The sequence below is a fragment of the Chiloscyllium plagiosum genome, chromosome 45 (genome assembly GCF_004010195.1).
Source record: "Chiloscyllium plagiosum isolate BGI_BamShark_2017 chromosome 45, ASM401019v2, whole genome shotgun sequence".
In the NCBI taxonomy this organism is placed as follows: Eukaryota; Metazoa; Chordata; class Chondrichthyes; order Orectolobiformes; family Hemiscylliidae; genus Chiloscyllium; species Chiloscyllium plagiosum.
This window is the reverse complement of record NC_057754.1, coordinates 9,190,514-9,217,741: the sequence shown is the minus strand read 5'-3', so window position 1 is coordinate 9,217,741 and position 27,228 is coordinate 9,190,514. Positions and strand designations below refer to the sequence as shown.

The 27,228-nt window shown below is 43.0% G+C and overlaps 2 protein-coding genes across 4 annotated transcripts in view; both read left to right on the top strand.

The window, feature by feature from the left end:
- Positions 1 to 12,747, top strand: part of LOC122544010 (zinc finger protein 850-like) — a 45,523-nt gene extending 32,776 nt beyond the window's left edge. Inside the window, exon 4 of the mRNA XM_043683023.1 lies at positions 11,505 to 12,747. Coding sequence (XP_043538958.1) covers positions 11,505 to 12,606 — 1,102 coding nt within the window. The 3' untranslated portion in view covers positions 12,607 to 12,747. The remainder of the gene's footprint in view (positions 1 to 11,504) is intronic.
- On the top strand, positions 7,097 to 25,880 carry LOC122543909 (zinc finger protein 84-like). Of its 3 annotated transcripts, none has more exons than XM_043682800.1 (3): positions 7,097 to 7,171; positions 20,353 to 20,556; positions 23,415 to 25,880. In XM_043682800.1, exon 3 carries the CDS (start codon positions 23,749 to 23,751, stop codon positions 24,883 to 24,885), a length of 1,137 nt encoding a protein of 378 aa, XP_043538735.1. In that variant the 5' UTR covers positions 7,097 to 7,171; positions 20,353 to 20,556; positions 23,415 to 23,748; the 3' UTR covers positions 24,886 to 25,880. The 3 variants fall into 3 exon arrangements, with proteins under 3 accessions (XP_043538735.1, XP_043538733.1, XP_043538734.1); XM_043682798.1 differs by having other exon boundaries at positions 20,353 to 20,562; XM_043682799.1 differs by having other exon boundaries at positions 20,353 to 20,743.
- The last annotated feature ends 1,348 nt before the right edge of the window (positions 25,881 to 27,228 follow it).

The window sequence follows — 27,228 nt, the reverse complement described above, 5'->3', positions numbered from 1 at the left end:
ATAAAGGAAGGATGTTATTAAACTGGAGAAGATACAAAACAAAATTTACAAGGTATTACCAACACTGAAGGGTTTGTGTTATAAGGAGAGGCTGGATAGGCTGGGACTTTCTTCCCTGGAGCATAGGAGGCTGAGGGGTGACCTTTTGAGGTTTATAAAATCTTATAGGGTGAATAACCAAAGTCTTTTCCCCATGGTAGCGGAGTCCAAAACTAGAGGGCACAGGTTTAAAGGTGCTAGGGGAAAGATTTAAAAAAGACCTAGGGGACAATGTTTTCCACACAAAGGTGCATGTATGGAATTAGCTGTCAGAGGAAATGATAGAGGTGGTTACAATTACAACATTTGGACAAGTACATGGATAGGAAAGGTTTAGAAGAATATAGACTAAATGCAGACAAATAGGTCTAGTTCAGTTTAGAAAACCTGGTCGGCATGGACAAATTGTGCCAAAGGGTCTGCTTCCATGCTCTATGATTCTCTGACTCTATGACAGGATTAGACAGAATCAGCATGGATTTACAAATGCAAAACCATACTTGGCAAATCTATGAGAAATCTTTGCGGTTGTGACTCACAGAATTAGTAAGAGGGGAGCCGGTGGATGTGGTTTACTTGGGCTTTCAGAAGGCTTTCAATAAGGTTCCCATAAAGAGCACAGGATTCAGGTATTCTACTGATATGGATGGAAAACTCACTAGCCAGGAAACAGAGTAAGAATAAATGAGCCATTTTGCTAGTGACAGACTGTGACTAGTGCTTAGACCCCAGCTATTCACAATAATGTTAACAATTTAAGTGAAGGAACTAAAAGTAATATCTCCCAGTTTGCAGATGACACAAAGCGTGAACTGTAATGAGGATACAGAGATGCTTCAGTGTGATTTGAATAAGATGAATGAGTGGGCAGAAATGCATGGCAGATTAATTATACTGTGGGAAAATGTGAGGTTATCTATTCTGGTAGCAAAAACAGGAAGGAAGATTATCATCTTGAATGGCAACAGATTGGGAAATGAGACCTTATACACCAGTCATTGAAAATAAGCATGTAGATACAGCAGGTGAAGGCGGCAATGGCATGTTAGCTTTCATAGCAAAAGGATTCAAATAGGGTAGCAGGGATGTCTTTCAGTAATTGTATATCTCCTTGATGAAACCACATCTGGAGAATTGTATGCAGTTTTAGTCTCCTTATCTGAGGAATGATGTTCTGGCTATGGAGGGAATGCAACAAAGTTTTACAGAACTGACATTTGAAGAGAGACTGAATCGGTTAGGACTGTTTTCGCTAAAGTCCTGAAGAATGAGTGGGGAATCTCTCATGGAAACCTATACGTCTAACAGGACCAGGAACGGTAAACGTGGGAAAGATATTCCCAATGACTGGGAAGTACAGAATCAGGGTCACGGTCTAAGAAAACAGGGTAGGCCATTTAGGACTGAGATAAGGAGTAATTTCTTCATCCAGAAAGTAGTGACCCTGTGGAAATCTCTGTCACAGAAGGCAGCTAATGCCAAAACATTGACTATTTTCAAGAAGGAGTTAGATATAGTTCTTAGGGCTGAAGGAATTGATGAGTATGGGGAAAAAATGAGAACAGGGTACTTAGTTGGATGATCTGCTATGATTGCATGGGATGGTGGAAAGGGCTGAATTGCCGACTCATTTGTTTGTTTGTTTCTCTGAAGCCAATGGCCCCACAAAGCTTGCTAACTGCCCTCTCATTGTATCCTGTCACTTTCAAAGATGTGCATGCATCAATCTCTCAGTCCCTATGTCCTTACACACTCTATACAGCTCTGCCATGATGTGTACATTTCCTCTCACTCTATCTTCTTCCAAAATCCAGCACCTCATTGAGAGATTCAAAGGCATGTCACATTCAACTCTTTCCTTCTCCATGGATACTGCCTGAACAGTTACTGGACATTTTATTTTTACACCCCCAAACTGAGAGCAGCAGAATTCTCTCTTGTAAGTATGAAGGTGCTGATGCTCCACAAGATGAAGTGACTTGCTGAATCTCTTCACACGTATTGAGTAGTTGAATGGCCTCTTACTATTGGGAGCTTGCTGGTGCATCAGCAATGAATACCCACTACGTTGATCCTCAACAGGAGGGAAGAATAACAGTATCTTGTTACTGTGAGCTCTCAGAAATTTCAATGTCTTCCCACTATGTCAATCCTTCATGGATTTTGGATCCAATATGCCAAGTTACCCTGAATAGCATGCTCTTTTCCTTTCATCAGTCTCCCATGTTGGACCTATAATGCTCCAAGCTTTAAAGGAGAGGTCGTCCAGCCTCATCCTACTCCCTTGAACTCCCTGTGTCACGGTTCCTTTACTATACGAGTAGTTCTGGGATAACATGCTTTTCAGCAGCACGATTTGGCTAGAACGTCACTGAAGAATTAGGGATCGGTATCATCGAGAACGCTTACCTCTTCTGCAATAGCATGATTCCCACAGGGCTCAGTTCACCCGCTTCGTTCTGTGCATGCGTCGATGCTCATGGCATTCTGCACATGTGCTGATGTCCGCACTGTTCTGCGCATGCACAAAATCAGCGAAGGTCTTTGTGCCACACTGCACATGCACCGATGTCAGCTGCTGACAGAACAACTTTCTGTGAGAGGTTCTGTACTGAGAGCAACTTTCTTAGATTTTTTAAATGTACTTTGTTAAATTTACTTTTGTCAATAAATATGATTTCAATCTTCATTCAGACTGTGATATACTTCGTGTTAGACTTTTGGGTGATTTTTAAGCGATCTGGAGTGATAATTTTTGCTGGTCTGCTCCAACCCCACTTTTCCGCATTGGTCCTACTATTTTCTTAAGCAATTGTCTATTAAGTGAAGTTTCGCTGTAATGCAACTACGGTGTTATAGTTTGCTATGTCTGTTCTTCTTGTACTAAAGATCTGTGTTCCCTCCCCCTGCCAAACTAGTTTAAACCCCTCTCAACAGCACTAGCAAACTCACCCACAAGGATGTTGATCCCATTCTTGTTCGGTTGCACCCTGTTCCACTTTCCTCAGAAGTAGTCTCAGTGATCCAGATATCTAAAATCCTCCTGCACCAAATCTCGAGCCACACCTTAATCTGCTCTATTCCTCTATTTCTGTACACACTAGGAAATGACATTGAGAGCAATCCAGAGATTACAACTCATGAAGTCTTGCTTTTTAATCCACTGCCTAATTCCCTAAATTCTTGATGTATGAACTCATCCCTCAGGGTGCAGAAATGTCTGCCTAATGAATCCTCTATCATTATTAGATTAGATTAGATTAGATTACAGTGTGGAAACAGGCCCTTCGGCCCAACAAGTCCACACTGACCCATCGAAGCGCAACCCACCCATACCCCTACATTTACCCCTTACTTAACACTACGGACAATTTAGCATTGCTCCTCCTTTTCTCTTATCTTCCTCTTCTATACAGTCAGGCTGCTTATGGTGCCAGAGGTTTGGCTCTGTCTGCACTTCCTTGACAAACCAACATCCTCATCAACTTCTAAACTGAAAAACTGATTTGTGAGCAGGACCCAGGAGCAATCTGCTAGTATCAATAGCAGAGACCAAGCCCTTTACTATTACACAATGAATATTCTTAACCTTGTTAACTGGATTTATACAATGGATACTTTTCCCCTTGTTAGCTGACCTTGCACAATGAATGCTTCCAATACTGTTAAATGGCTCTACATAATGACTGCTTTTCCACCTTGTTAACCCATTACCCTTGCCTCCAGCACTCCATTGTTAACTGTAAGTTCTTTTCTGATCTGAGTCATGCTCAGCTGAACCTCTTGTTTCACAAAACTCAGAACTTAACACTTTCCCTGCCTGCTTATACCCTACACACATTCTCAAAGAAAGCACACCAACACCTCTACTTCCTCAGAACACTAACAAAATTTGACATGTTCCCAATGACTCTTACCAATTTTTAAAGATGCACCATAGAAAGCATCCTATCCAGATGCATCACAGCTTGGTATGGCAACTGCACTGCCCAAGACCGCAAGAAGTTACAGAGTTGTGAACACAGCCCAGTCCATCATGAAAACCAGCCTTCCGTCCACTGACTCCACCAATATTCCTCACTACCTTAGGAAAGCAGCCAACATAATCAAAGCCCTCCGGGCAGAAGATACAAAAGTTTGAAAGCACACACCAACAGGTTTAAGAACAGCTTCTTCCCCAATGTTATCAGACTAATAGATAGGCTTCTCATATATTAGAGTTGATCTTTCTCTGCACCTTCTCTGTAGCTGTAACACCATATTCTGCATTCTGTTCTATTATCTTGATGTACTTGAGAGTCTGAAACCTGAATACAAACTGAGCGAGGACATGGAGACTCATGACCTGCGCCCACATGATTAGTGTGACTAGTTGCAATTATGAGAAACCGCCTGACGGATGCTCTTGGTAACTTAGACGGCAACAAGATGGCTTGTTGATGCAAGTTAGCATGACAAAATGGCATCTCGGCTGCAAACTGCTGATTCTGCTAGAGTTGCATAAACAACTAACCACAGACTGCTGCAAAAAGAGATTAGCAGACAATGCGCCCTATAGAATACAGAAGTAACTTGACAAGAGAGTACTAACTTTTCTGGCTGACCTTTGGGCACAGGTGCAGCAGCTCTGTGTTGTGAGCTAAAAGTGACCTAAGCATTGGGACAATAGTTGTTGCCCAGTTAATGTCACTGGACCAAGTAATTGCCAATGAAGCAATATCATGTATTGATTTGTAATTGTTTGAATCTACTATGCGATCACGCCCTGTACCCTGCTTTAAGAAAAGTATAAAAATGTCTTTGTATTAAGCTGTCATGTGCAGCTCCTCCAAGGAATACGGATGTGCTCAACATCTGTGTTTCCGGGTGCTCTGCACCTGACTGTATGAAAAAATAAAAAGTGAAGTCTTAAACAGCCAGACAGATTGTGAGTGCTTACTAACCAATCGTGGAACCAAGAGACCCCACCGGGGGTCAAGATCTTCATACTTATGTAAGGTATGATTTGTCTGGTTAGTACACAATATATCACTTATCTCAGTATGTGACAATAATAATACTAATAAAAAACCAAATTAATAAAACCAAACAGAGGGTTGTGGTAGAAGGCTGCATTTATGACCAGACACTGGTATCCAGTGGGGTACAAGACGGATCAGTGCTGGGTCCCTTATTTTTTGTGAAATATATAAACAATATAGATGAGAAGGTAACTGGGGGAGAATAAGTTAGTTTACAGATGACACAAAGATTGGCTGAGTGGTTGATAGTGAGGAAAAAAGGTCTTATATTACAGGAAAATATAGACAGATTATTCAGATGCACAGATCAGTAGCGGATGGAATTTAACCCTGACAAGTGTGAAGTTATGCACTTTGGAAGAAATGACAAGATAAGGGTGTATTCAATGAATATCAGGTCACTAGGAAGCTCAGAAGAACAGAGATCTTAGGGTGCTTATCCACAGATCCTTGAAGGCAGCAGGACAGGTTTGTAGGTAGTTAGGGCAGCATATGGAACATATGCCTTTATCAGTCATTGTATAGATTATAAGACCAGGGAGGGTATGATGTAGAAAACTTTGATCAGGCCCCAGTTGAAATACTGTGTGCTGTTCTGGTATAGGAACATAGTATAGGAAGAAGGTGATTGCAGGAGTTGCAGAGGAGCTTCACTAGGACGTGGACTTGGATGAAGCATTTTTGCTACGGAGACGGACTGGATAGGCTTTAGAGTAGAGAAGGCAGTGGAGGTCCTGACTGAGATGAGTAAGATTGTGAGGGGGCATGGACAAGTCAGATAAGAAGCAGCTGTTCTCCTTAATTAAGATCAAGGGGGAATAATTTTAAGGTGAAGGGCAGGAGGTTCAGGGAGAATTTGAGGAAAAAGGTTAACCAAGAGAGTGATTGAAATCTGAAGTGTAATGCTTGGGAGGACAGGAAAGATAAGAAACTTCACAACCTGGGAGAATGTAGTCAAAGAGATGTACAGTACAGAAACAGACCCTTTAGTCCAACTCATCCATGCTGAACAGGTATCCTAAATTAATCTGGTTCAATTTGCCAACTCTTGGCTCATATGCCTCTAAACCATTCCTATTCATGTACTAATCCAGACGCATTTTAAATGTTATAATTGTACCAGCCTCCACAACTTCCTCCAGCAGCTCATTCCATACATGCACCACCCTCTGCTTGAAAAAGGCATCTGGATGGGTGCATGAAGAGGAAAGGTTGATAGGGATATGGGCCAAGTGCCGGCAAATGAGACTAAATTGATTTAGGATATCTGATCGGCATGGACAAGTTGGAACAAAGGGTCTGTTTCCGTGCTGTACATCTCTATGACTCTGACTCCCTTGAAATGTCATGATGTGGAGGTGCCGGTGTTGGACTGGGGTGGACAAAGACAAAACTCACACAACATCAGGTTTTAGTCCAACAGGTTTACCTGAAAGTTCCGAAAGCTTGTACTTCCAAATAAACCTGTGGACAATAACCTGGTGTTGTGATTTTTAACTTTGAAATGTCATAACATTCAAGGCTATTGGAAATTGCTAGAAAGCGAAGGATCCCTTTCTGGACCCGAAACGTGAACTCTGCTTTATCTCCACAGATGCAGCCAGACCAGATGAATTTTTCCAGCAGTTTGTTTCTGACACGGACTAGTCCCGCCCCTCGTTCACCCTGATTGGTTGGAGGACCAGACGCGCCCACCTGGTCCTCCAGCCCAGTCCCTCTTTCGATTGGCCCGTAGCCGCTGTCAATTAAAAACCGCAAGAACCGTCCATCAGCCGGGCGCTGCACATAACGTCCGCTGAGGAGGTGGCCTGGCAAATCGTGCACTCGGTGACTGCACTCGGATGGGAGTGACGGAGACCGCCAGTGGACTTATAATTCGGCAACAATATTCAAAGTCTGAGTAAACGTTACCGGTGCGAGGACTGAAGCGACAGCACCTACTCGAACTGTCTCCACAAATAACGCCGAGTGCTCGGCGGCCATTTTTACAGGGTAGTGCCGTTGGCGAGGCGCATGCGCAACGACGGGGACGGCTCCACCAACAAGCCCCGCCCTCCGACGGGCTCTCCGCTTTGACTGGCTGGAGGACCGAATGGTTTTGGTCACTCCGGGTATGCACCTTCTTTCTATTGGTCCTCGGTTGCTGTCAATCACTCCCGTGGGCATTGTGAGCTAGTTTCCCCGGGAGGGCTACGGATGTTGTATAGGCACCTGGTGGAGGTCGCGCGCTTTGAAGGTGAATCTGCAGCTCAGGTGCTTTCTACCTCGGAATAGGGACAGGTAAAAGTAAAATACTGTGGATGCAGGAAATCTGAAAGGCCCACGTTAATGACCGGCACCCTGGTTCAGGAGAGAATTGATTGATTCACTGAGATAAGTAGCCTAAAAATCAGAAATCTATTTTTATAATTACTTACATAAACTCAAGAACCATGCAAGGTGAAGTAAAGTTAAAATACGTAACGTAAGGTTAAGGTATGATAGGACAACTCAGCCTCCTGGAGTGGGGCTATCGTGGACATTAGAGCGACACGGGTAACAAGTCAAGGAAAGCCACAGTCTACCAGCACCAATGCAGCTTGAGATCATCCAACTCGCTAAAGGGTGCTCCATTTTCATTGGGTAAAAAGCAGGACTTTAAAAGCAAATAGTAGCAGGAATATTCCCAACGCCACATGCTAGTGAGAGTAGGAAAAGGAAAATTGAGTGAACGCATGGCTGGAGAATTGGGGTCAAAGAGAGTGCATTAGATGTGAGGTACTTGAATGACTCTGTGGCAAATAGAACATGTACAAGATGGAAAAGTTGCATTTTAGCAGATTCTCTACAAATATGTAGATTTGCTAGTGCAGGGTTGGGGGTGTCAACAAAGTTGTTAACTGTAGGTACACTCAAATGTTTATCCTCCCTGTTCCTTGCTGCCATTCTCTGACCTTTGTTTTTCTTATTAATATTTCACTGTTTTGTTCTACCCCATGATTTGTCACATCTATCCCTTGATTTGCCACATCTACCCAAGCTGGATCCCTCACCTCCATTGTTTTCTTTTAAAGGTCTCCCTATTTCACCTAGTTATATGGTTCCATGGAATACTAGACCTATCAGGACTCAGATGCAGACTGTCCCATTGGTTCAAGTGCAAACTGTCCCATTGATGCCATTGCCCCTACTGCCCTACAAACTGGAACCCACTCCTCCCATACTAGTCTCTATTTGTATTTATTTCACCAGCCTAATGCTGTCAATTTTCAACGGGCTGAAGTAATAATGCAGAGATTCAGGTGCTGCTCTTAAATTTGGTGCCTTACTCTCCAGATGTCTACACCGAGTCTTCTTAATAACCCTCCTTGTATGTTTGGTATCTACATGGGTAATGACAGCTGGATCCTATCACTACAACCTCCTGTCCAGTGCTGAGTAAATGTTCCAAAACCTGGCACTGGAGAGTTAACATCGCCTTCTGGAATTTCGCTCTTGGCTGCACCAAACTGTGTGTATCCCCCCCTCACTTACTATCCCTTATTGCTACTACATTCCTTAATACTCCCCTTTTCACATAAGGTATCCTGACCAAAATGTCCTAATCTGTCCATCTTTCCTCTTTACAAACCTTGCTTTCATTAACACAGGTGAGTACCTTGAACTTGTTTCATCGTTGTAAGGTCTAATGCTGCTGCACTCCAGTATTTCCTGACCGGTACTTGCCTCAATGGCAGTCAGACTCTCCTGTCCCTTACTACAAACTGATCCTTCCAGCTGCAATGGCTGTATTTACCACCTCCTTGAAAACTCAAATGCTTTGGCCTCAATGACTTTCTGTAATAGTGAATTCCATAGGTTCATCCCTCTCTGGGTGAAGCAAGTTCTCCTTACCTTGGTCCTAAAGATTCTTCCACTCCCATTCTTCTAAAATACAACAATAACTGACTTAGTCTGTCCTTATTCATCAGTCCTGCCATCACAAGAATCAATTTGGTAAACATTAACTGCATTTCCTTTGCAACAAGAACATCCTTCCTCAGATAAGGAGACCATTCCCAACACATTCTTTGGATCCAGAAATGTCCAAATTCAGCAGCTGCTGACAATTCTTGTCTCACTGTTGTCTGTGTGCTAAATAGTTAAAAGTAATTCATTATGTAAAATTAATTCCTGTTCCTTATCACAGTTTAATTAATGCACATATCTGAAAGTTATCTGGCCCTTAATTAAACAAGTAACTGTTTCAGCTACATACACTAAGCTTTAATACTTTTTAAAATTCATAGCCCATCCCCTAACTAGTGTCCTAATCAGGTTACTCACATAATCCTTTTAAACTGTGAGACCCTTGTACATTTCCAGAATCCTATGTTGTTTCTTGTTTTTCAATCTGGACTTTCTAAACTGAGCATGTACTGGCTTCCAACTCCTGAAGTACTGGGCTCTAAAAGAGTTAAGACAGGAAAACCAAAGATACATTTGCTTTCCCTGCACTCCAATAGCTGCCAGACTTCCAGATCACTCTGTGCCTGCTGTACTCAGTGCGAGCTGCACTCCACAGGCACTATGTATATTACTGCTTGTGACTTAGATGAGTCAGCTTTGCTTGCTATTCTTCAGGAACTCATTTTAGCTAGCTCTGTGATTAACTAACTATACTTCACGAGTTTGATGACAAATTGAGTAGGAATGCAAATTATGAGGACACAACAAGCTTCAAGGAGACTTGGGTGAGCTACGTGAATGGTGAGGAATATGGTATCTAGAATATAATGTCAGTAAGTGTGACGTGATCCACTTTGGCAGGGAAAAAAAAGGCAGTGTGTTTGTTAATTAGTGGGAGGTATTGATCTCCAAAGGGACTTGATGTATAGGAAAGCATTAGAAGGATATGGGCCAAATGCCGACAAGTGGGACTAGTTTAAGGGATATGGTGAGAGCGTGGGTAAATGGAGCTGAGTCCATGAAAGATCAGCCATGGTCTTGTTGAATGACGGAGCAGGCTTGGAGGGCCAGATGACCTACTCCTATTCCTGGTTCTTACGTTCTGTGTTTAGTTTGGAAAACTTGGCCGGCATGGATGAGTTGAACCGAAGGGCCTGTTTCCAGGCTGTGTGACTGTGACCTTTTTTGAGTTGTGAAAAGCTAGGTGTAAGTGCCGCAAACAACTCTGGAAGGCAAATAGCATGTTGGCTTTCTTTGTGAGGGTATATAATGTACAATTATAAAGAACCTTGGTGAACCCACATCGGTGCGTTCATAATCTAAGAAAAGATGTACTTCGCATAGTGATTGCAACAGATACCTTGGATGGCAGGATTGCTTTAGAGGAGAGATTGAGGAAACTAGGCCTATATGCTTTAGCGTTTTAAAGAATGCGATTGTGTCTCACTCTATTTTACACAACTCTTACAGGGTGGATGTAGGTAGAATGTTGCCCCTGGCTGATGTGCCTATAAGCAGGGGAAACAGTCTGTGAATAAGGGGTACGCTATTTAAGACCTAGATGAGGAGGAATTTCTTCAGAGGTTACTGAACCTTTTGGAATTCTCTATTCCCGCAGACTGTGGCAGATCAATCACTGAGTATGTACAAGACAATACTTGAAAGATACTAAGAATGTGGAGGAAGATGGGGATAGCATTGAGGTAGCTGACCAGCCATGATCTGATTGAATAGTGGGGCAAATTTGTTGGGCTGAATGGCTTATACCTATATATTTATTTTTTTAAAAACCCTGCAGATGCTGGAAATTGAAACAAAAACAGAAATTGCTGGAAAAGCTCAGCAGGTCTGGCACCATCTGAGAGAGAAATCAGAGTTAACATTTCTGGTCTAGTAACCCTTCCATAGAAGCAAGAGCTTATGCCTGTGTTCTGTGTGCCAAATGACAACCTCCCTCTGTCTGCAGGACCTTGAGAAACCAACCAGACTGAAAGGAGGAAGAGAACTGACAGTGGAGCAAAGAAATGGTAGCACTTTTGAATTTTTGCACTCTGAGGTAGAATGTGGGAGACCAACTTGAGAGTTTTGGAGAAATGCAAGAGGAAGAAAAATGTTGCAGCAAAACAGGAATAATCTGTTCTCACTTTCTATCCTGTACTTAGTGATGCTCTTTGTAAACTGTTAACAGGGTGTGAGAAGGCAAAGACTTGAAGATACAAAATTCAGATCAAACATCATGGTTAAGTCACTCAGTGATTCAGGAAACAGATTTCGTCACCCTTGAAGTGTGGCAGGATAAAGTGTTTCTCCATTATATTTATGGGAGAAAGTTTTAAACATCAATGTGACCACAAAAGCATTGAAATACTCTCTCACCTAAGTGAGAATATTCCAGTGCACTGACTGTGGAAAGAGTTTTAACTAGTTAAAAATGCCTTATGTTTCACAGCAGTGAGAGACTGCACGTGTGTCGTGTGGACAAGGCTTCAACTAATTGTCCAATCTGCAATGACACAGTGACACTATGGAGAAGCCATGGAAATGTCAGGACTGTGGGAAGGGATTTCGATCTCCTTCTGAGCTAGAAACCCACCGACGTAGTCACACTGGAGAGAGACTGTTTAACTGCTCCAAGTGTGGGAAGGGATTTACTCAGTCCTCCCATTTGCTGACACACCAGCGTGTTCACACTAATGAGAGACCTTTTAAATGTCCAAACTGCGGCAAGTGCTACAAAAGTGCCCGGGAACGCATGTCCCATCACCTTGTTCACTCTGAGGAGAGGCCATTCAGGTGCTCTCACTGTGGGACTGGGTTCAGGCGATCATCTGAACTCACAGTTCACCAGCGAATTCACACAGGGGAGAGGCCGTTCACCTGTTCCATCTGTGGGAAAAGATTCACTACCTCATCCCACCTGCTCATACACCAGCGAGGTCATGCTGCGGAAAGGCCATTTACCTGCTCTGAGTGTGAGAAGGGATTCACTAATTCATCGGACCTAATGATCCACCAGCGAGTTCACACTGGGGAGCGACCGTTCACCTGCCCAGAGTGTGGGAAGGGATTCACTCAGTCGGCAACCCTGCTTAGACACCAACGCATTCACACTGGAGAGAAGCCGTTCACCTGCCCTGAGTGTGGGAAGGGATTCACCGATTCGTCCCACCTTTTGAAACACCAGCGAGTTCACACCGGGGAGCGGCCATTCATCTGCCCTGATTGTGGCAAAGGATTCTCTGATTCAGCCACCCTGCTGAGGCACCTGCGAGTTCATACTGGGGAGAGGCCGTTCCCCTGCCCCGAGTGTGGGAAGGGATTCACTTCGTCCTCCCACCTGCTGAGACACCGGCGACTTCACAATGGGGAAAGACCATTTTCCTGCTCTGGGTGTGGAAAGGGATTCACTAATTCATCTGATCTGCGGATACACCAGCGTGTTCACACTGGGGAGAGGCCATTCACTTGCTTGGAGTGTGGGAAGGCATTCACTCTTTCGTCCAGCCTGCTAAGACACCAGCGAGTTCACTCCGTAGAGAGGCCATTCATCTGCTCTCAGTGTGGGAAAGGATTCACTCGGTCATCCCATTTGCTGAGTCACCAGCGAGTTCACAAATAAGGATATTTCTTGTTTGTCGCAAACAGGCCTGAACCATGTCTTTGGTTTACATTTCTGCTGAGGTTAATCAACTTGAGCACAATTCAAAGCATTAATGTTCTGGATCAAAGTCAAATAAAACTTCTTTTTTTTTTCTACAAACATATGTTGTCAGATCTTTTTAATAGCTTACACAAGTTACTTTTTTGAATGGGTCTTCTCCCGGTCTTATTTCCTTCCTGACCTCAAGGAACATCTTTGTCACCTAAGTTTGAGAAAATATGATCAGCTGTTTCTGCTGCTTCTCACAACAACTTTGAACATTTCCCACTAGTCCCGAACCTACGCCTTTTTATAGTTTATATTTCTCTCATGCGGCTCATTTTATCCATGTGACAACCTATTCCCAATAAACTGGTCACCCAGCTTACCCATGTTCATTGATAGTCTTGAACTTCTGGTAACATGCCCCCCATCCACCCACCAAAACATCTGAAATCAATATCACTACTTCAATATATTAGCCTTGGGTCCCTACAACCTCTATCTGCAACCTCCCTTTCCTCCCAAAAGTCTTTGATCATTTTATCAACTCCTTTAACCTATGCCTTTTCCCCTGGCACTCCATGATTGATTCCGCCCCCCCCCCCCCCCCCCGCCCCAATCATGTCTCTGCCCTGTCACAGTACTGAAGCAAGGTAAAAATACAAACCCACCGACTCTACTTAAGGAATGATGTAAATATGTTGAAGGCAGTTCAGGGAAAGCTAGTAGATTAATGCCTGGAATGGGCACGTTGCCTTGTGAGGAAGGGTTGGACAGGCTGGGTCTGTATCTACTGGAATATATAAGGGTAAGAGCTGACTTGATTGAAACATCTGAAGCATCTTGATGGAAGTAGATGTGGAGAAGATGTTTCTACTTCTAGGAGAATCTACAACTTGCAGTTACTATTTGAAAATCGGGGGTTAAGTATTTATTCAGAGATTACGTGGGTCTTTTTCTCTCAGAGGCTTATGAGTCTTTGGAAGTCTTCCTGAAAAGCTGGAGGAAACAGAGTCCCTGAAGTTGATAGTTTCTTATTAAAACAAGGAATTGAAATGTCATCGGGAGAGGTGGGAATGTGGATTCAAAGTTAAAATTATATCAACAATGATCCGATTCAATGGTGAAGATTTCAACTCCCCCTCCCACTCTGCTGAGGGTATGGAGGTGCTGGGCCTCCTCCACCGCCGTTCCCTCACCACCAGACGCCTGGAGGAAGAGCGCCTCATCTTCCGCCTCGGAACACTTCAACCCCAGGGCATCAATGTGGATTTCAACAGTTTCCTCATTTCCCCTTCCCCCACCTCATCCTAGTTTCTAACCTCCAGCAACTCGATCCCCTGACTTGTCCGGACTTGTCCGACCTGCCCAGCTCCTTTTCCACCTATCCACTCCACCCTCTCCTCCCTGACCTATCACCTTCATCTCCTCCTCCACTCTCCCATTGTACTCTATGCTACTCTCTCCCCACCCCACCCTCCCCTAGCTTATCTCTCCACGCTTCAGGCTCTCTGCCTTTATTCCTGATGAAGGGCTTTTGCCCGAAACGTCGATTTCACTGCTCGTTGGATGCTGCCTGAACTGCTGTTCTCTTCCAGCACTACTGATACAGTACTGAAGCAGTTTTAATAAAGATGCAAATTACGTCCAATGTGATTTAAGCGACAAGTCCATCTCATCCTGTCGACAGACTTTGTCAAAGTTGATCACACTATCTCCCTCCAAAGCCTCTGCATTGTTATCCACCTGCTCTTGGGTATGCAAGATTATGTGGTTTACCATTCACACTGATGATGTAAAACTATCCCTGCAGACAGACCAAAGATTTCTCTCACCACAATGGATGACATGGTGGTTCAGCAATTAGCGCTGCTACCCTACAGTGTCAGGGTCCTAGTTTCAATTCCACCCTCCGGCAACTGTGTGGAGTTTGCATGTTTTCCCAATGTCTGTGTGGGTTTCTTCCCAGTGCTCCAGTTTCCTCCCACAGTCCAAGATATGCAGATTAGGGGTTATGGGAATAGGGTGGGGGATTTTTCTGGGTGGGATGCTATCTTGAGGATTAGTGCACATTTTATGGGCCAGATGTGGAAAAGTCTAAGGTGATTCCATTTGGAAGGAGCAACTGGAATAAAGGGTACTGACATAATGGTAAGATTCTTGGTAGTGGCGATGAGCAGCGAGATCTCTGTGTCCTTGTACATAGATCCCTGAAAGATACCACCCAGGTTGATAGGATTGTTAAGAAGGCATACCGTATGTTAGCTTTTTGTTAGTTGAGGGATTGAGTTTTGGAGCCACAAGGTCATGTTGCAGCTGCACTTGGAGTATTGCATACAGTTCTGGTCATCGCATTATAGGAAGGACGTGGAAGCTTTGGAAAGGGTTCAGAGGTGACTTACTAGGATGCTGCTTGGTATGGAGGGAAGGTCTTATGAAGAGAGGCTGAGGGACTTAAGGTTTTCATTAAAGAGAAGAAGGTTGAGAGGTGACAATTGAGATAAGATAATCAGAGGGTTAGATAGGGTGGACAGTGATATGGGGACATAGTTTTAAAGGAGGGGTGATTAAATATAGGACAGATGTCAGAGGCAGTTTCTTTACTCAGAGAGGTAAGGGTGTGGGATACTCTGCCTGCAACAGTAGTCGATTCGCCAACCTTAAGGGCATTTAAATGGTCATTGGATAAATATATGGATGAAAATGGAATAACGTAGGATCGATAAGCTTTAGATTGTTGCACCGACCTGTGAAACCATTGAGGGACAAAGGGCCTGTACTGCAATGTAATGTTCTTATGTTTCCACACTGTAGGGATCCTGTAATCAGAACCCAAGATCTCATTGAGATTTTTCGGTTTCTCATCAGCAAATTGCCTCCCTCTAATTACCATGCAAACAGCATCTACCATTGTCAGTATAAGATAGGAACTTGAATAATCTGTTCTATGGAGCATTGTTTTCCCCTTTCTTCTGTGAATCTACAAATCCTTGTCTCAAACAATCCTTCTTCTTTCTCTCTTTGCTCCTTGCTCCAGAATCTGTGTGTTCCCACATCCCCCAACTTATTCTTCTCAGTCCTCCTGTCCTTAAATTTGTGACTCAGGCTGTGGTTCACCTCAATCTCACTCCCTCACTCTCACTATACGCGATAATACAGTTCACTGCAACAAGTCACCTTTTATTAATTTTTGTAATTTTGAATGCACAAAATTATTTCTAATGGTAGGAAACAAAAAGTCCAGTGATTAGTTCAGAGCTGCTTTTTCCCAGGTTTGTTCTAACAAGCCTGTCTACCTGAGTAACATTTATATAGACTCACTCACCTAGTGATCTGATTTTACAGAACGATGACTGCACCATACAATTATAGAGAATCTTTCAGCATTCAGGGTTGGAATTTACCAAGCAAGACCACATGCTGAAATCAGTCAGTCTCGATCCATTGGGATCTGAAGCATTTGCAAATCTGAAAGGATTTATTTGACCATCTTGGTTTGAAACTGGTGAGAGTCCAATTACTACTACTACTGTTGACCCAGCTGGGAAGCATGCTGACAGACCAGTGAGCTTGCAATGGTGAGAGACTTCACCTCTTCATCCAAACTTGTTCAAATTTGGTGCGAGACCTTTTCATTGCTCTGCCATTGGGGATACCATTGAAATGTCTGAGGAACTGCTCCAACTCCAGCAAGATCATAGTGATGAGAGATCGTCCAGTTTCTCTGATTGCAGGCAGAGGTTCAGGCAGGTGCCATTCCCACGACCTCTCACCCTTGCCTTGAACAGCACCATAGGCCTTCACACACCGGAGAGACTGGACAGTTACTCCCGCTGCAGGGAGTGTTTCAGTGAGTTAGTGCATCTCTCTGAGCACCAGCAAGTTATTAGGTCATGGAGTTGTACAGCATGGAAGCAGACCCTTCAGTCCAACTTGTCCACAATGGCCACATATACTAAATTAATCTAGTCCCAGTTGGCCTATATCCCTCTAAACCCTTTCTATTAATATATCCATCTAAATCCTTTTAAATATTGTAATCATACCAGCCTCCTTCACTTCCTCTGGCAGCTCATTCCATACAGCACTACCGTCTGCATGAAAATGTTGCACCTTAGGTGTCTTTTAAATCTTTCCTGTCTCACCTTAAAACTATGCCCTCTAGTTTTGGACTCCTATAACCCTGGGGAGAAAAGATTTTGACTAGTCACCCTATCCATGCCTGTCATGATTTTATAAACCTTTATAAAATTACTCCTCAGCCTTTGACATTCTGGGAAAATAGCCCCAGTCTATTGTTACGATACAGGGTAAACCCCTCTGCTAATTTAAAGCCAGCAACACTGAAAGGATTTATCTCATGCAATAATCTGTGAAAATTAACAACTTTATTTTTTAAAGTATAACAGAATAATTAACTCAAATATTTACACCTCCTTCCTCTAACTTATCTTTTACATTCCCCTCTATAATACTAGTCCAATAAAACTCCTGATTAAGGTTTATAAAACAAAACTTCTTATCACAAAGCCAGGGAGCTTTCAGTTCTTCTCTGTATTCTTGTCGTCTTTTCTTCTTCTTTGGGATTCTGCTTCACTGGTTACTCATCGATAGAGGTACCTTTTAAGAGAGCTATTTTTCAAGCAGTCTTTACATGTTGGTATCTTGGCAGTTTTCCTCCCAACTGTTCAATTTTCCCCAGTCTTATACCCCCAAAGCATTGGATTGTGTCATTTGCTTTTAAGATTGTCAATATACTACATTCAAACGATTGGGATTTGGGATTTTTGGGGTATAATTTAAATTGATTGGCTGAATTCAAATTTGTTTTTGTCTCCTAGCAACTCAGCCAGTGCTATTTGTTCTGAACCAAATGTTACTTTGTAAATTCTCCAGCACTCAATGTGCTTGCCATGTCCTTCACTCTCCTAAAGGTACAGTACACTTCCAAACCTTCATCATACTATTTAGCCTTTCCATTTAGCTCATCCTGGCAACATCCTTTTAAATCTTTTCTGAACCCTTTCAAGTTTAATAACATCTTTGCTATAGCAGGAAGACCAGAATTGAATGCAGTATTCCAATAGTGGCTTAACCAATGCCCTGTACAGTCACAACATGACCCCCCTCCAACTCATGTTTTTCATGCACTGACCTATAAAGGCAAGCACACCAAATGCCTTCTTCACTATCCTGTCTCCCTGCAACTCCACTGTCAAGAAACTATGAAAATGCACCCCAATGTCTCTGCTCAGCAACACTCCCCAGGACCTTACCATTAAAGGTATACGTCCTGCTCTGATTTGCCTTGCCAAAATGCAGCACTTCACATTTATCTAAATCAAACTCTATTGGCCATTCCTCAGCCCATGGGTCCATCAGATCAAACTCCTGATGGACTCTGAGATAACCTTCTTCACTGTCCACTATTAGCAACTTCAGCAATTTACTAACCATTCCTCCCTAAGCACGGGACATTCAGCTTCTCCCAGTGTAGAAAGAGGTTCAGTCAATCCTCCCATTACACTGACCACCAGCTGTTCCAGTTGGTTAAACAACCTTTAAATGCTCTGAATGTAAGAATTATTTAAAATTTGAAGATGTTAAAATTCTTCTCAGTGACTTCTTGTTTATCTGAGCTCCAGCTGGGTCATGTTAAACATGAAAGATAAAAAAAAACACACCTGAGATTCCCTGGCTTTTTTTTTTCCTTTTGTTATTGAACTATTAACCAAATGGACTCAAATCAATTTAACTTTTGAGTCTGAATCATTGATATGTCACAAAATGTGGATTCCAACTGGAAGCAGGTGTTGATACATGGTTTATTCCTGGATGTGGTGAATAGCAGCATTAACAGTGGAATACAACCGCTGCTGTTGTGTGTGAACTTGCTGGTATCTCAGGAAGTTGTTTGCCTGAGCAAATCCATTCTGACACAAAGTGCAGTTGAATGACTTGTCCCCAGTATGAACTCACTGATGTGTCAGCAGATGCAGTTAAATTTTAAATCTCTCATTCTGAATGTGACTATGTTGATGAGTTTCCACCAGATAATTGGATCCTTTACCACAGTCTGCAGATTTCCATGGTTTCTCTTTTGTGTGAGCATCCTTGTGTCTTTCCAGGTTGAATGTTCAGCTGAAGTCCTATCCATGCACACACAGGTATCATTTCTCCCTGTTGTGAACATATTGCTGAAAAAGACACATTTTGTTTGAAGCATTATTATCTTGTAACAGTTGTAATAGGTGTCTGGTAACTGCTGGAACAATACAGGTAAAAGGATGAAGATGTTATAACCAATGTTTCCTATCTTAGAATGTCCCACTGTGCTTAGGTCAGAATATTACTGACAGTTTATTATAGCGGGCAGCAATTAAAAGCTTCCAGTTTATGGGAGCTCTTGATTACCTGGTTGTAGGTGGGCATAGTGGTAAACACTGCTGCCTCACAGCACCAGAGACCTTTGTTTGATTCCAACCTTGGATAATTGTCTATATGGGAATTTGCATGTTCAGCTCACGTCTGTGTGGGTTTCCTCTGGATGCTCTGATTTCCTCCCATAGTTCAAGCATGTACAAGTTAGGTGGATTGACCATGCTAAATTGCCCTATAGTGACGAACGATGTGCAGGCTAGGAGGATTATCCAAGGTAGATATAGGGTTACGGAATATGGTGGGTGTTTGGTCTGGGTGGAATGCTCTTCGGAGGATTAGTGCAGACTTGATAGACCAAATAGCCTCTTTCAACACTAGGGATTCGATGATTCTATTCTTTTCTGTGAAGGTTTGTAAGGGTTAAGACTCTAGAACTTTCTAACAGCACTGTGGATGTCCCTGCACCCCAAAGTCAGCTATTTTTCAAGAAGGTAGCTCACTACCACCCTCTCCAGAGCAGCTGGGGATGGACAATAATGCCCACATCCACGAATAAATTACAATAAAATGTTGAATTTGGGTGTTGTAAAAAACTGGATGTAAAGTTGAAAGATCAGGGGCCACTGTCCCTCTGTCAGTCTGTGACTGTCCTTCCTCCTACGGTCCATTTAAACTTCACATTACCTCCTTATCTCCCTACTCTCACTCTGCCTTTCTCAGGGCTGCATAACACTCATTCTTCAGTATTCTGATTTAGGAATCCTCATGTCTGGCAGAAAGAAAGGAGGCACAGTGCTCGGTAAAGTGTCGAGGAAAGTGAACCCCGCAAAGTGTTTTGTGATCATGTCAAGGGCATCAACAATCTGGCACTTGGCTTGCCATGCTGGGATCAAGCGGATCTTGGGATGTGTGAGCATGCTGAAAATCTTCCTGAAAAGTGCGATTGGAATGCAGTTACCAATACTGGACTTGCCAAGTGAGAGACGGTCACTACGGATGTGGTGCGTGCTCTGAAATACCAGGGCTGCACTTCGGATTCAGCTACTGAACAACTGGAATCTTTTTGGTCAACCATCTCCTTGCATCGCATTGAGACTGGAATCTGTACAACCCTTATTGCTACGTGCAAAAATGTATTGAATACGGTTGCGCTGGGAGCAAACAGCCTTCCCAATCTGAGATTGGGACGGGAAGTGGGTGAATTGCACATTTTCATTTGTAACAGGAATGAGTGTGTAGCTGGGTGATAATACCACTAGACCATCACCCACCCGAAATACACACGATGCATTTGCGTGTCTTCCTAACTGTAGTATTTATTCTGTACATTTTCCCGATTAGGATTCCAGGAGAATTAACTGTCAACCAGGGAATCGATGGCGTTAATGTATACCCAGACTGCTCCGCGCTGCAGAAAGCCCCCTACCAATGCATACAGGAGCCCAATACGCAGGAGCAGGGGAGGGCTGTGCTCTGAGCATGCTCAGTGGCAGTCATGGGGACAGTCTGAAGAGGACTGGACGGTTGGAGCAGCAGGAGGAAATTGTGAGGGTAGGAACGGAAACCACGGTACTGGGGCCTGGCAACTTTTTCAACTCTTGGCGGTGGCTTGGGGCCTCAAAGGCCCGTATTTACCCTCCGCAGGCGGAATCAGACCCCGGCGGAGCGGGCTCCCTAACCGCCATCTTATGGGAGTGGGAGCCCAGCGGCCGAGGGAGGAGGGGTTACCCAGGTAACCGGCCACCTGCCATCTTGGTGAAGGGAAGGCGGGGTATGTTCGCTGTGCAAGGCGGACGGGCGGCCATCTTGGTGAAGTATCGGGGGAGGCGGGGTTTGTGTCCTCGTGATGAGAGAGAAAATCATTGAGGTTATCACTCACTCTTGAGCTCAGGAGCTGGAGAACCGAAAGTGAGATAACTAGGCGTGGACGAAAGAAATGGTGCGATAGGTTTGGATTTCAGCCAGGAAGAATGGAGAGCGTGAAGTACAGGCATTTAAAACTTTGGAGACAGAAAGAATGGAGGAATGGGGAGCTGCAAAATGATACCTCCTCTGATCGTGTCTGAATGCCATGTGATCAATGTTCCTCAGTTACTCATAAGCGCACACACCCCCTTTACACATCTTTCATCGATATTGAAATGTTACTTTTAGAAATAACAAATTTGTAATTTTCCTATCTGTCTCCCATGTATTTATACAGTTATACAGCATAGAAACAGACCCTTCATTCTAACTTGTTCACGCCGACCAGATATCCTAAACTGATCTAGTCCCATTAAGACAGCATTTGGTCCATATCCCTCTAAACCCTTCCCATTCATGTCCTATTCAGATGCCTTTTAAATGTTGTAATTGTACCTGTCTTCTCCACCTCCTCTGGCAGCTCATTCCATATGTGTACCATCCTCTGCATGGAAAAAGTTGCCCCTCAGGTGCTTTTTTTAAAATCTTTCCGCTCTCACCTTAAACCTCTGCCCTCTAGTCGAGAAAAAGACCTGGGCTACTCACCTTATCCATGCTTTTCATGATTTCATGAACCTCTATAAGTTCACCCCTTAGTCTCTGATGCTGCAGGGGGAAAAAAAAAAGCCCCAGCCTGTTCAGCCTCTCCCTGTAGCTCAAACCCTCCAATCCTGGCAACATCCTTGTAATTCTTTTCTGAACCCTTTCAAGTTTCACAACATCTTTCCCATGTCAGCGAGGCCAGAATTGATCTCAGTATCTTAAAAGCAGTCTCGCTAATGTCCTGAACAGCTGCCTTTGATCCAAAGCATAAGTCTTTTTTTCTGAAGGGTCCTTGAGCATCAGTAGTGGTCTCTTTATGTTCTAACTCATAACTCATTACCCTGCCCAAAAAAAGGTTGTTTCCCTCATGATCTGTAACTTATAACCCTAGGCAAATATACCTTGCCTAGGCCTGGGTGACCTGCAAAAAGCCAGGAATGTGTACCGTCTGCTCGAACAGCCTTTCTGCTGGAAAGAGAGGAAAGAAAATAAAATGTTCCATAAAACTTAGTCATGTCAGTTCTGAATTTGCATCCTGAGCTTGTAGTTACATCTTCTGTGAAACACTTTTACACTGAATTTGAAAAGTAGATTTGTAGTAAATTAAATGGGCGGCACGGTGGCACAGTGGTTAGCACTGCTGCCTCGCAGCGCCAGAGACCCGGGTTCAATTCCCGCCTCAGGCGACTGACTGTGTGGAGTTTGCACATTCTCCCCGTGTCTGCGTGGGTTTCCTCCGGGTGCTCCGGTTTCCTCCCACACTCCAAAGATGTGCAAGTCAGGTGAATTGGCCATGCTAAATTGCCCATAGTGTTAGGTAAAGGGGTAAATGTAGGGGTATGGGTGGGTTACGCTTCGGCGGGTCGGTGTGGACTTGTTGGGCCGAAGGGCCTGTTTCCACACTGTAAGTAATCTAATCTAATCTAATCTAAATATCACTTCAAGATTTGATTAATCAAGATATGAATATCATTGGCTTTTAAATATAGCCTTTCTGCTGGAAAGAGAGGAAAGAAAATAAAATGTTCCATAAAACTTAGTCATGTCAGTTCTGAATTTGCATCCTGAGCTTGTAGTTACATCTTCTGTGAAATACCTTTACACTGAATTTGAAAAGTAGATTTGTAGTAAATTAAATATCACTTCAAGGTTTGATTAATCAAGTTCTGAATATCATTGGCTTTTAAATATGGAAGAAACAAACATTAATCACGGTGCTGAGAGACCTGTTGTGCTAGAAGTGTGGACAAGGGGTCAATGCATGGTTTGAACTGACAAGATACTTAAACATTTGTTGGAGATGGCATTATGCAGCTTGGAAATGTGTGGAACAATTCGGTTCGAGATCCGAACTGCAAGCTCAATGTCGCCACCATGCCAAGGAAAGATGCAACACCTACCCGATTTGTGGGAGGGAATTCACTTTGTCATAACGCCTGGTGGCATGTCAGTATGTTTACGCTGGGGAGATGCCATTCACCTGCTCTAGAAATCACTTCCTACCCTGTTACAGGACAGTTCATTGTCAGACAGTGGATGAACTGCACCCCTCACAGACCTTAAAGGAGAGTCTAGGACCAGAGGGCATAGTGTCAGAATAAAAGGGTGCCAATTAAGACTGAGATGAGGAATTTCTTCTCTCTTTTGGGATCAAGAGCTGTCAGAGCAATTAGATTGTGGTATTAACAGGAAATGGTTGTGGCAGGAGTTTCTTTTAAATAAAGAAATTAGATGAATGTATGAGAGAAAAGGGATTAGAAAGATCAGTTGAAAGGCTGAGGTGACATAGAGTGAATGGGACTAGAAGCATGAGATGCGTAAATACCTACAGAATAGTTGGACCTAACAGCCAATTTATTTGTTGCATATTCTAAATACTTCAACTCCTTTTACAGGGTATTCAGAGCAGTGGATTTGCAGATAGTAAATTCAAACCAAATATCAAGATTTGACAGAACCATTCAATTTATGGGGACATGAACATCATTGGTCTTTGAATGTACAAGAAGAAATGTTTGTCTCTGGGGGACAAAAAAATTCAAACATCAGTGAGACTGGAAAAGGACTGAAACAGAGACACCTAAATGTGAGTGTTCCAGTGCGTTGACTTTGGAAACAGTGGTTACTGATTACATCACATCACTCATGGTGGATGGGAACCATACACTCGTGTGTAGATGAAACTTCAAATGATCATCCAAACTAGGGACACCCAAAGACAACCATACCATGGAGAAACCATGGAAGTGTGGAGACTGTGGGAAGGGGTTCAGTTACCCATCTGAGCTGGAAACACATCGACGCAGTCACACTGGAGAGCGGCCGTTCACCTGCTCTGTATGTGGGAAGGGATTCACTCAGTCATCTAGCCTCTATACACACCAGCGGGTTCACACTGGGGAGAGGCCATTCACTTGTCTTGAATGTGGGAAAGGATTTAATGCTTTATCCAATCTCCGGACTCACCAGCGGGCTCACTCTGATAAGAGACCATTCAAATGTTCTGACTGCGAGAAGAGCTTTAAAAGCAGAAAGGATATCGTGACACATCAACGCACTCACACTGGTGAGAGGCCATTTACCTGCTCCCTGTGTGGGAAGAAATTTACTCAGTCATCCCACCTCCTGACACACCAACTTGTTCACTCTGATAAGAGACCTTTTGAATGTTCTGACTGTGAGAAGAGCTTTAAAAGTAAAAAGGATTTACTGAACCACCAACGCACTCTGACTGGGGAGAGGCCATTCATCTGCTCTATATGTGGGAAGGGGTTCACCTGTTCATCCCATCTTCTGTCACATCAATTTGTTCACACTGATCAGAGACCTTTTAATTGTCCTGATTGTGAAAAGAAATTTAAAACTACAAAAGACCTTCTGAAACACAGACACACTCACACTGGGGAGAGGCCATTCATGTGCTCTGTCTGTGGGAAGGGGTTCACTCGTTTATCACATCTGCTGAGACACCATCGAGTTCACACTGGGGAAAGACCATTCACCTGCACTGTGTGTTGGCAGGAATTTGTTGATTCGTCCGACCTTCTGATTCACCAGCGCGTTCATACCGGGGAGAGACCCTACAGCTGCATGCTGTGTGACAAGCGATTCACTCAGTCATCCCATCTCACGACGCATCAACTTGTTCACACTGATATGAGACCTTTTAACTGTCCTTACTGTGAGAAAAGATTTAAAAGTAAACAGAATCTGTTAACACACCAACGGGTTCACACTGGGGAGAGGCCGTTCAACTGCCCCTTGTGTGGGAAGGGATTTGCTCAGTCAAACAACCTCTTGAGACACCAGCAAGTTCATATGCGACAGCAGGGGTTGTATTCCACTGTTAATCACATCCAAGACTGAACTGACGCTGGTTGCCTGTTTACTGTGGGAATCCAGTTTGTTGCACATATTAAAGATTAGACTTAAATATTGCGGTCAAGATTAAAAAGTTTGAGGAGAAGACTAAAGTTGATTGACAATGAGGAAGAACTGAAGGAACAGGGCAATAGATTATTGAAGAGGAAAGCAGTGAATTGGAGTCAATCTGCAGAAATGTGAGTTAATGACTTTGGGGAGGACAAACAAGAAAATGGATGGACAACAAATGGCAGGATACTGAGTGTCGAGGAATAAAAAAATCTTGCAATGCTTTCCACCGATCTCTGAAGGCAGATGTACAGGGGATTGGGTGATCAAGAGGCACTTGGGATCCTTTCTTAGTCAAGGGCTAGAACACAAAAACCCAGGAAAACGGTGCTGTTTAGAGCACAACTAGAGTTAGAACATAGTTCTGGTTACTGCATTAAACAGTTTCATTAGTTGATTGAAATAATCTTTTTAACAGTCATCTATTAGAGTGAGCCCATTGAGAGTCCTGATAAGTTGTTAATTATAAAGGGAGCCTAGACTTAATTCACAAAAACTGAAGTCAATTTGATATTTGTGTGTGTTTGTTTAATCAAATGTAGCGAATAAAGATAACTAATAAGCAAGAGATAGTATAGGTGAAGAAGACTGATCTCTTCAGTAATTTACTATTTGAGATGTTTAGATAATACAAGTTCAGAAAAATACTGGTTAATTCCTGATAAACTAAAGTGATTTAATCCCAATGGAAGAAGCTGATTAGTGAGTATGAAGATGAAGTATGGAATGAAGATGAACCTTCATTTATGTTAAAAGGATATTACTAAACTGGAGAGGGTTTAGAAAACATTAGCCAGGGTGTTGCCCAGAATGGAGGGTTTGAGTTATGAAAAAAATAGTCTAGATAGGCTGGAATTTCTTTCATTGGAGCATAGGAATTGAAGGGTGAACTTATAGATGTTTATAAAATCATGGGGGGGGGGGGGGCATAGATAAGGTGAATAGTCAAGATTATTTTCTGTAAGGGAATTTCAAAACTAGGGGGCATATTTTTAAGGTGAGAGGAGAAAGATTTAAAAAGGATATGAGGGGCAACATTTTTACACAGTGGTTAGTGAGTGGAATGAACTGCCAGAGGAAATGTGGGATGCAGGTCCAATTCCAAAGTTTAAAAGACTTTTGGATAAGTACATGAATAGGAAAGGTTGGAGGGATATTGACCAGATGCAGGCAAGTGGGACTAGTTTAGTTTGGGAACATGGTGGATGTGGACCGAATCATCTGTTTCCATGGTGTATTACTGTGACTGTTAATCTATGCTTATTTTGGTTAATACAGTTAATAATTGAATGAATAAGGACACAGCAGGACATCTCAGTCCCATGGAATACACATTTAGTTATACCATAAGATATAGGGCAGAAATAGGGCATTCAACCAATCAAGTCTGCTGCACCATTCAAAAAGATAATCGTCAACCTTCCTACTGTTATACTCCATTCACTTTTGAAGTAACAGCCAATATTTCATTTGTTTTCCCTATTACTTGCTGAAATTGTATGCTAGCTTTTTGTGATTTCTGCATGAGGACCCCTGTCTGTGCTGCACTTTCTATAGTCATTCCCATTTAAATAATATTCAGCACCTCTGCAATATGCATAACTGAACATTTTTCCACATTATATCCTGTCTGCCAAATTTTTGCGCAATCATGTAACCTATTTATATTTGTAGACTCTTTCTGTCATCCTCACCACTTGTTTTCTCACCTATTTTTTGTGTCATCAGCAAACTTGGCTATACTACATTCACTTTCCTTATCTAAGTCATTCGTATATATTTTAAATATTTGTGGCCTCAGCTCTGATCCCTGTGGTACTCCACTAGTTATAGATGGCCTTTCAGAAACCCCTCCCCTTATCCCAGCTTTCTGTCTTGTATTAGCTAGCTAATCCTCTGTGCTAATTTATTAACCCCAACACCATGGGTTCTCACTTTATTAAGCAGCCTAAGGTGTGGTATTTTATTGAATGACTTTCAGAAATCCAAGTATTTTACTACTACTAGTTTCCCTGTCCTGCCTGTAACCTCCACAAATAATTATGATAAATGTATCAGACGTGATTTATCTTTCATGAAACTCTGCTTAATTACATCTTTCTAATAGACAACAACTTTTTCCCAAAGACAGTTGGGCAGCACTAGCCTAGGTTGACTGTGTGGAGGTTGCATGTTCTCCCTGTGTCTTTGGATTTCCTCCCATAGTCCAAAAATGTGCAGATTAGGTGGATTGACAATGCTAAATTGCCCATAGTATCCAGGGATGTGCAGGTTAGG

What these genes read in the sequence shown, in the direction of transcription:
- LOC122543909 (XM_043682800.1), top strand. Translation starts at nt 23,749, where the DNA reads ATGGAGAAACCATGGAAGTGTGGAGACTGTGGGAAGGGGTTCAGTTAC.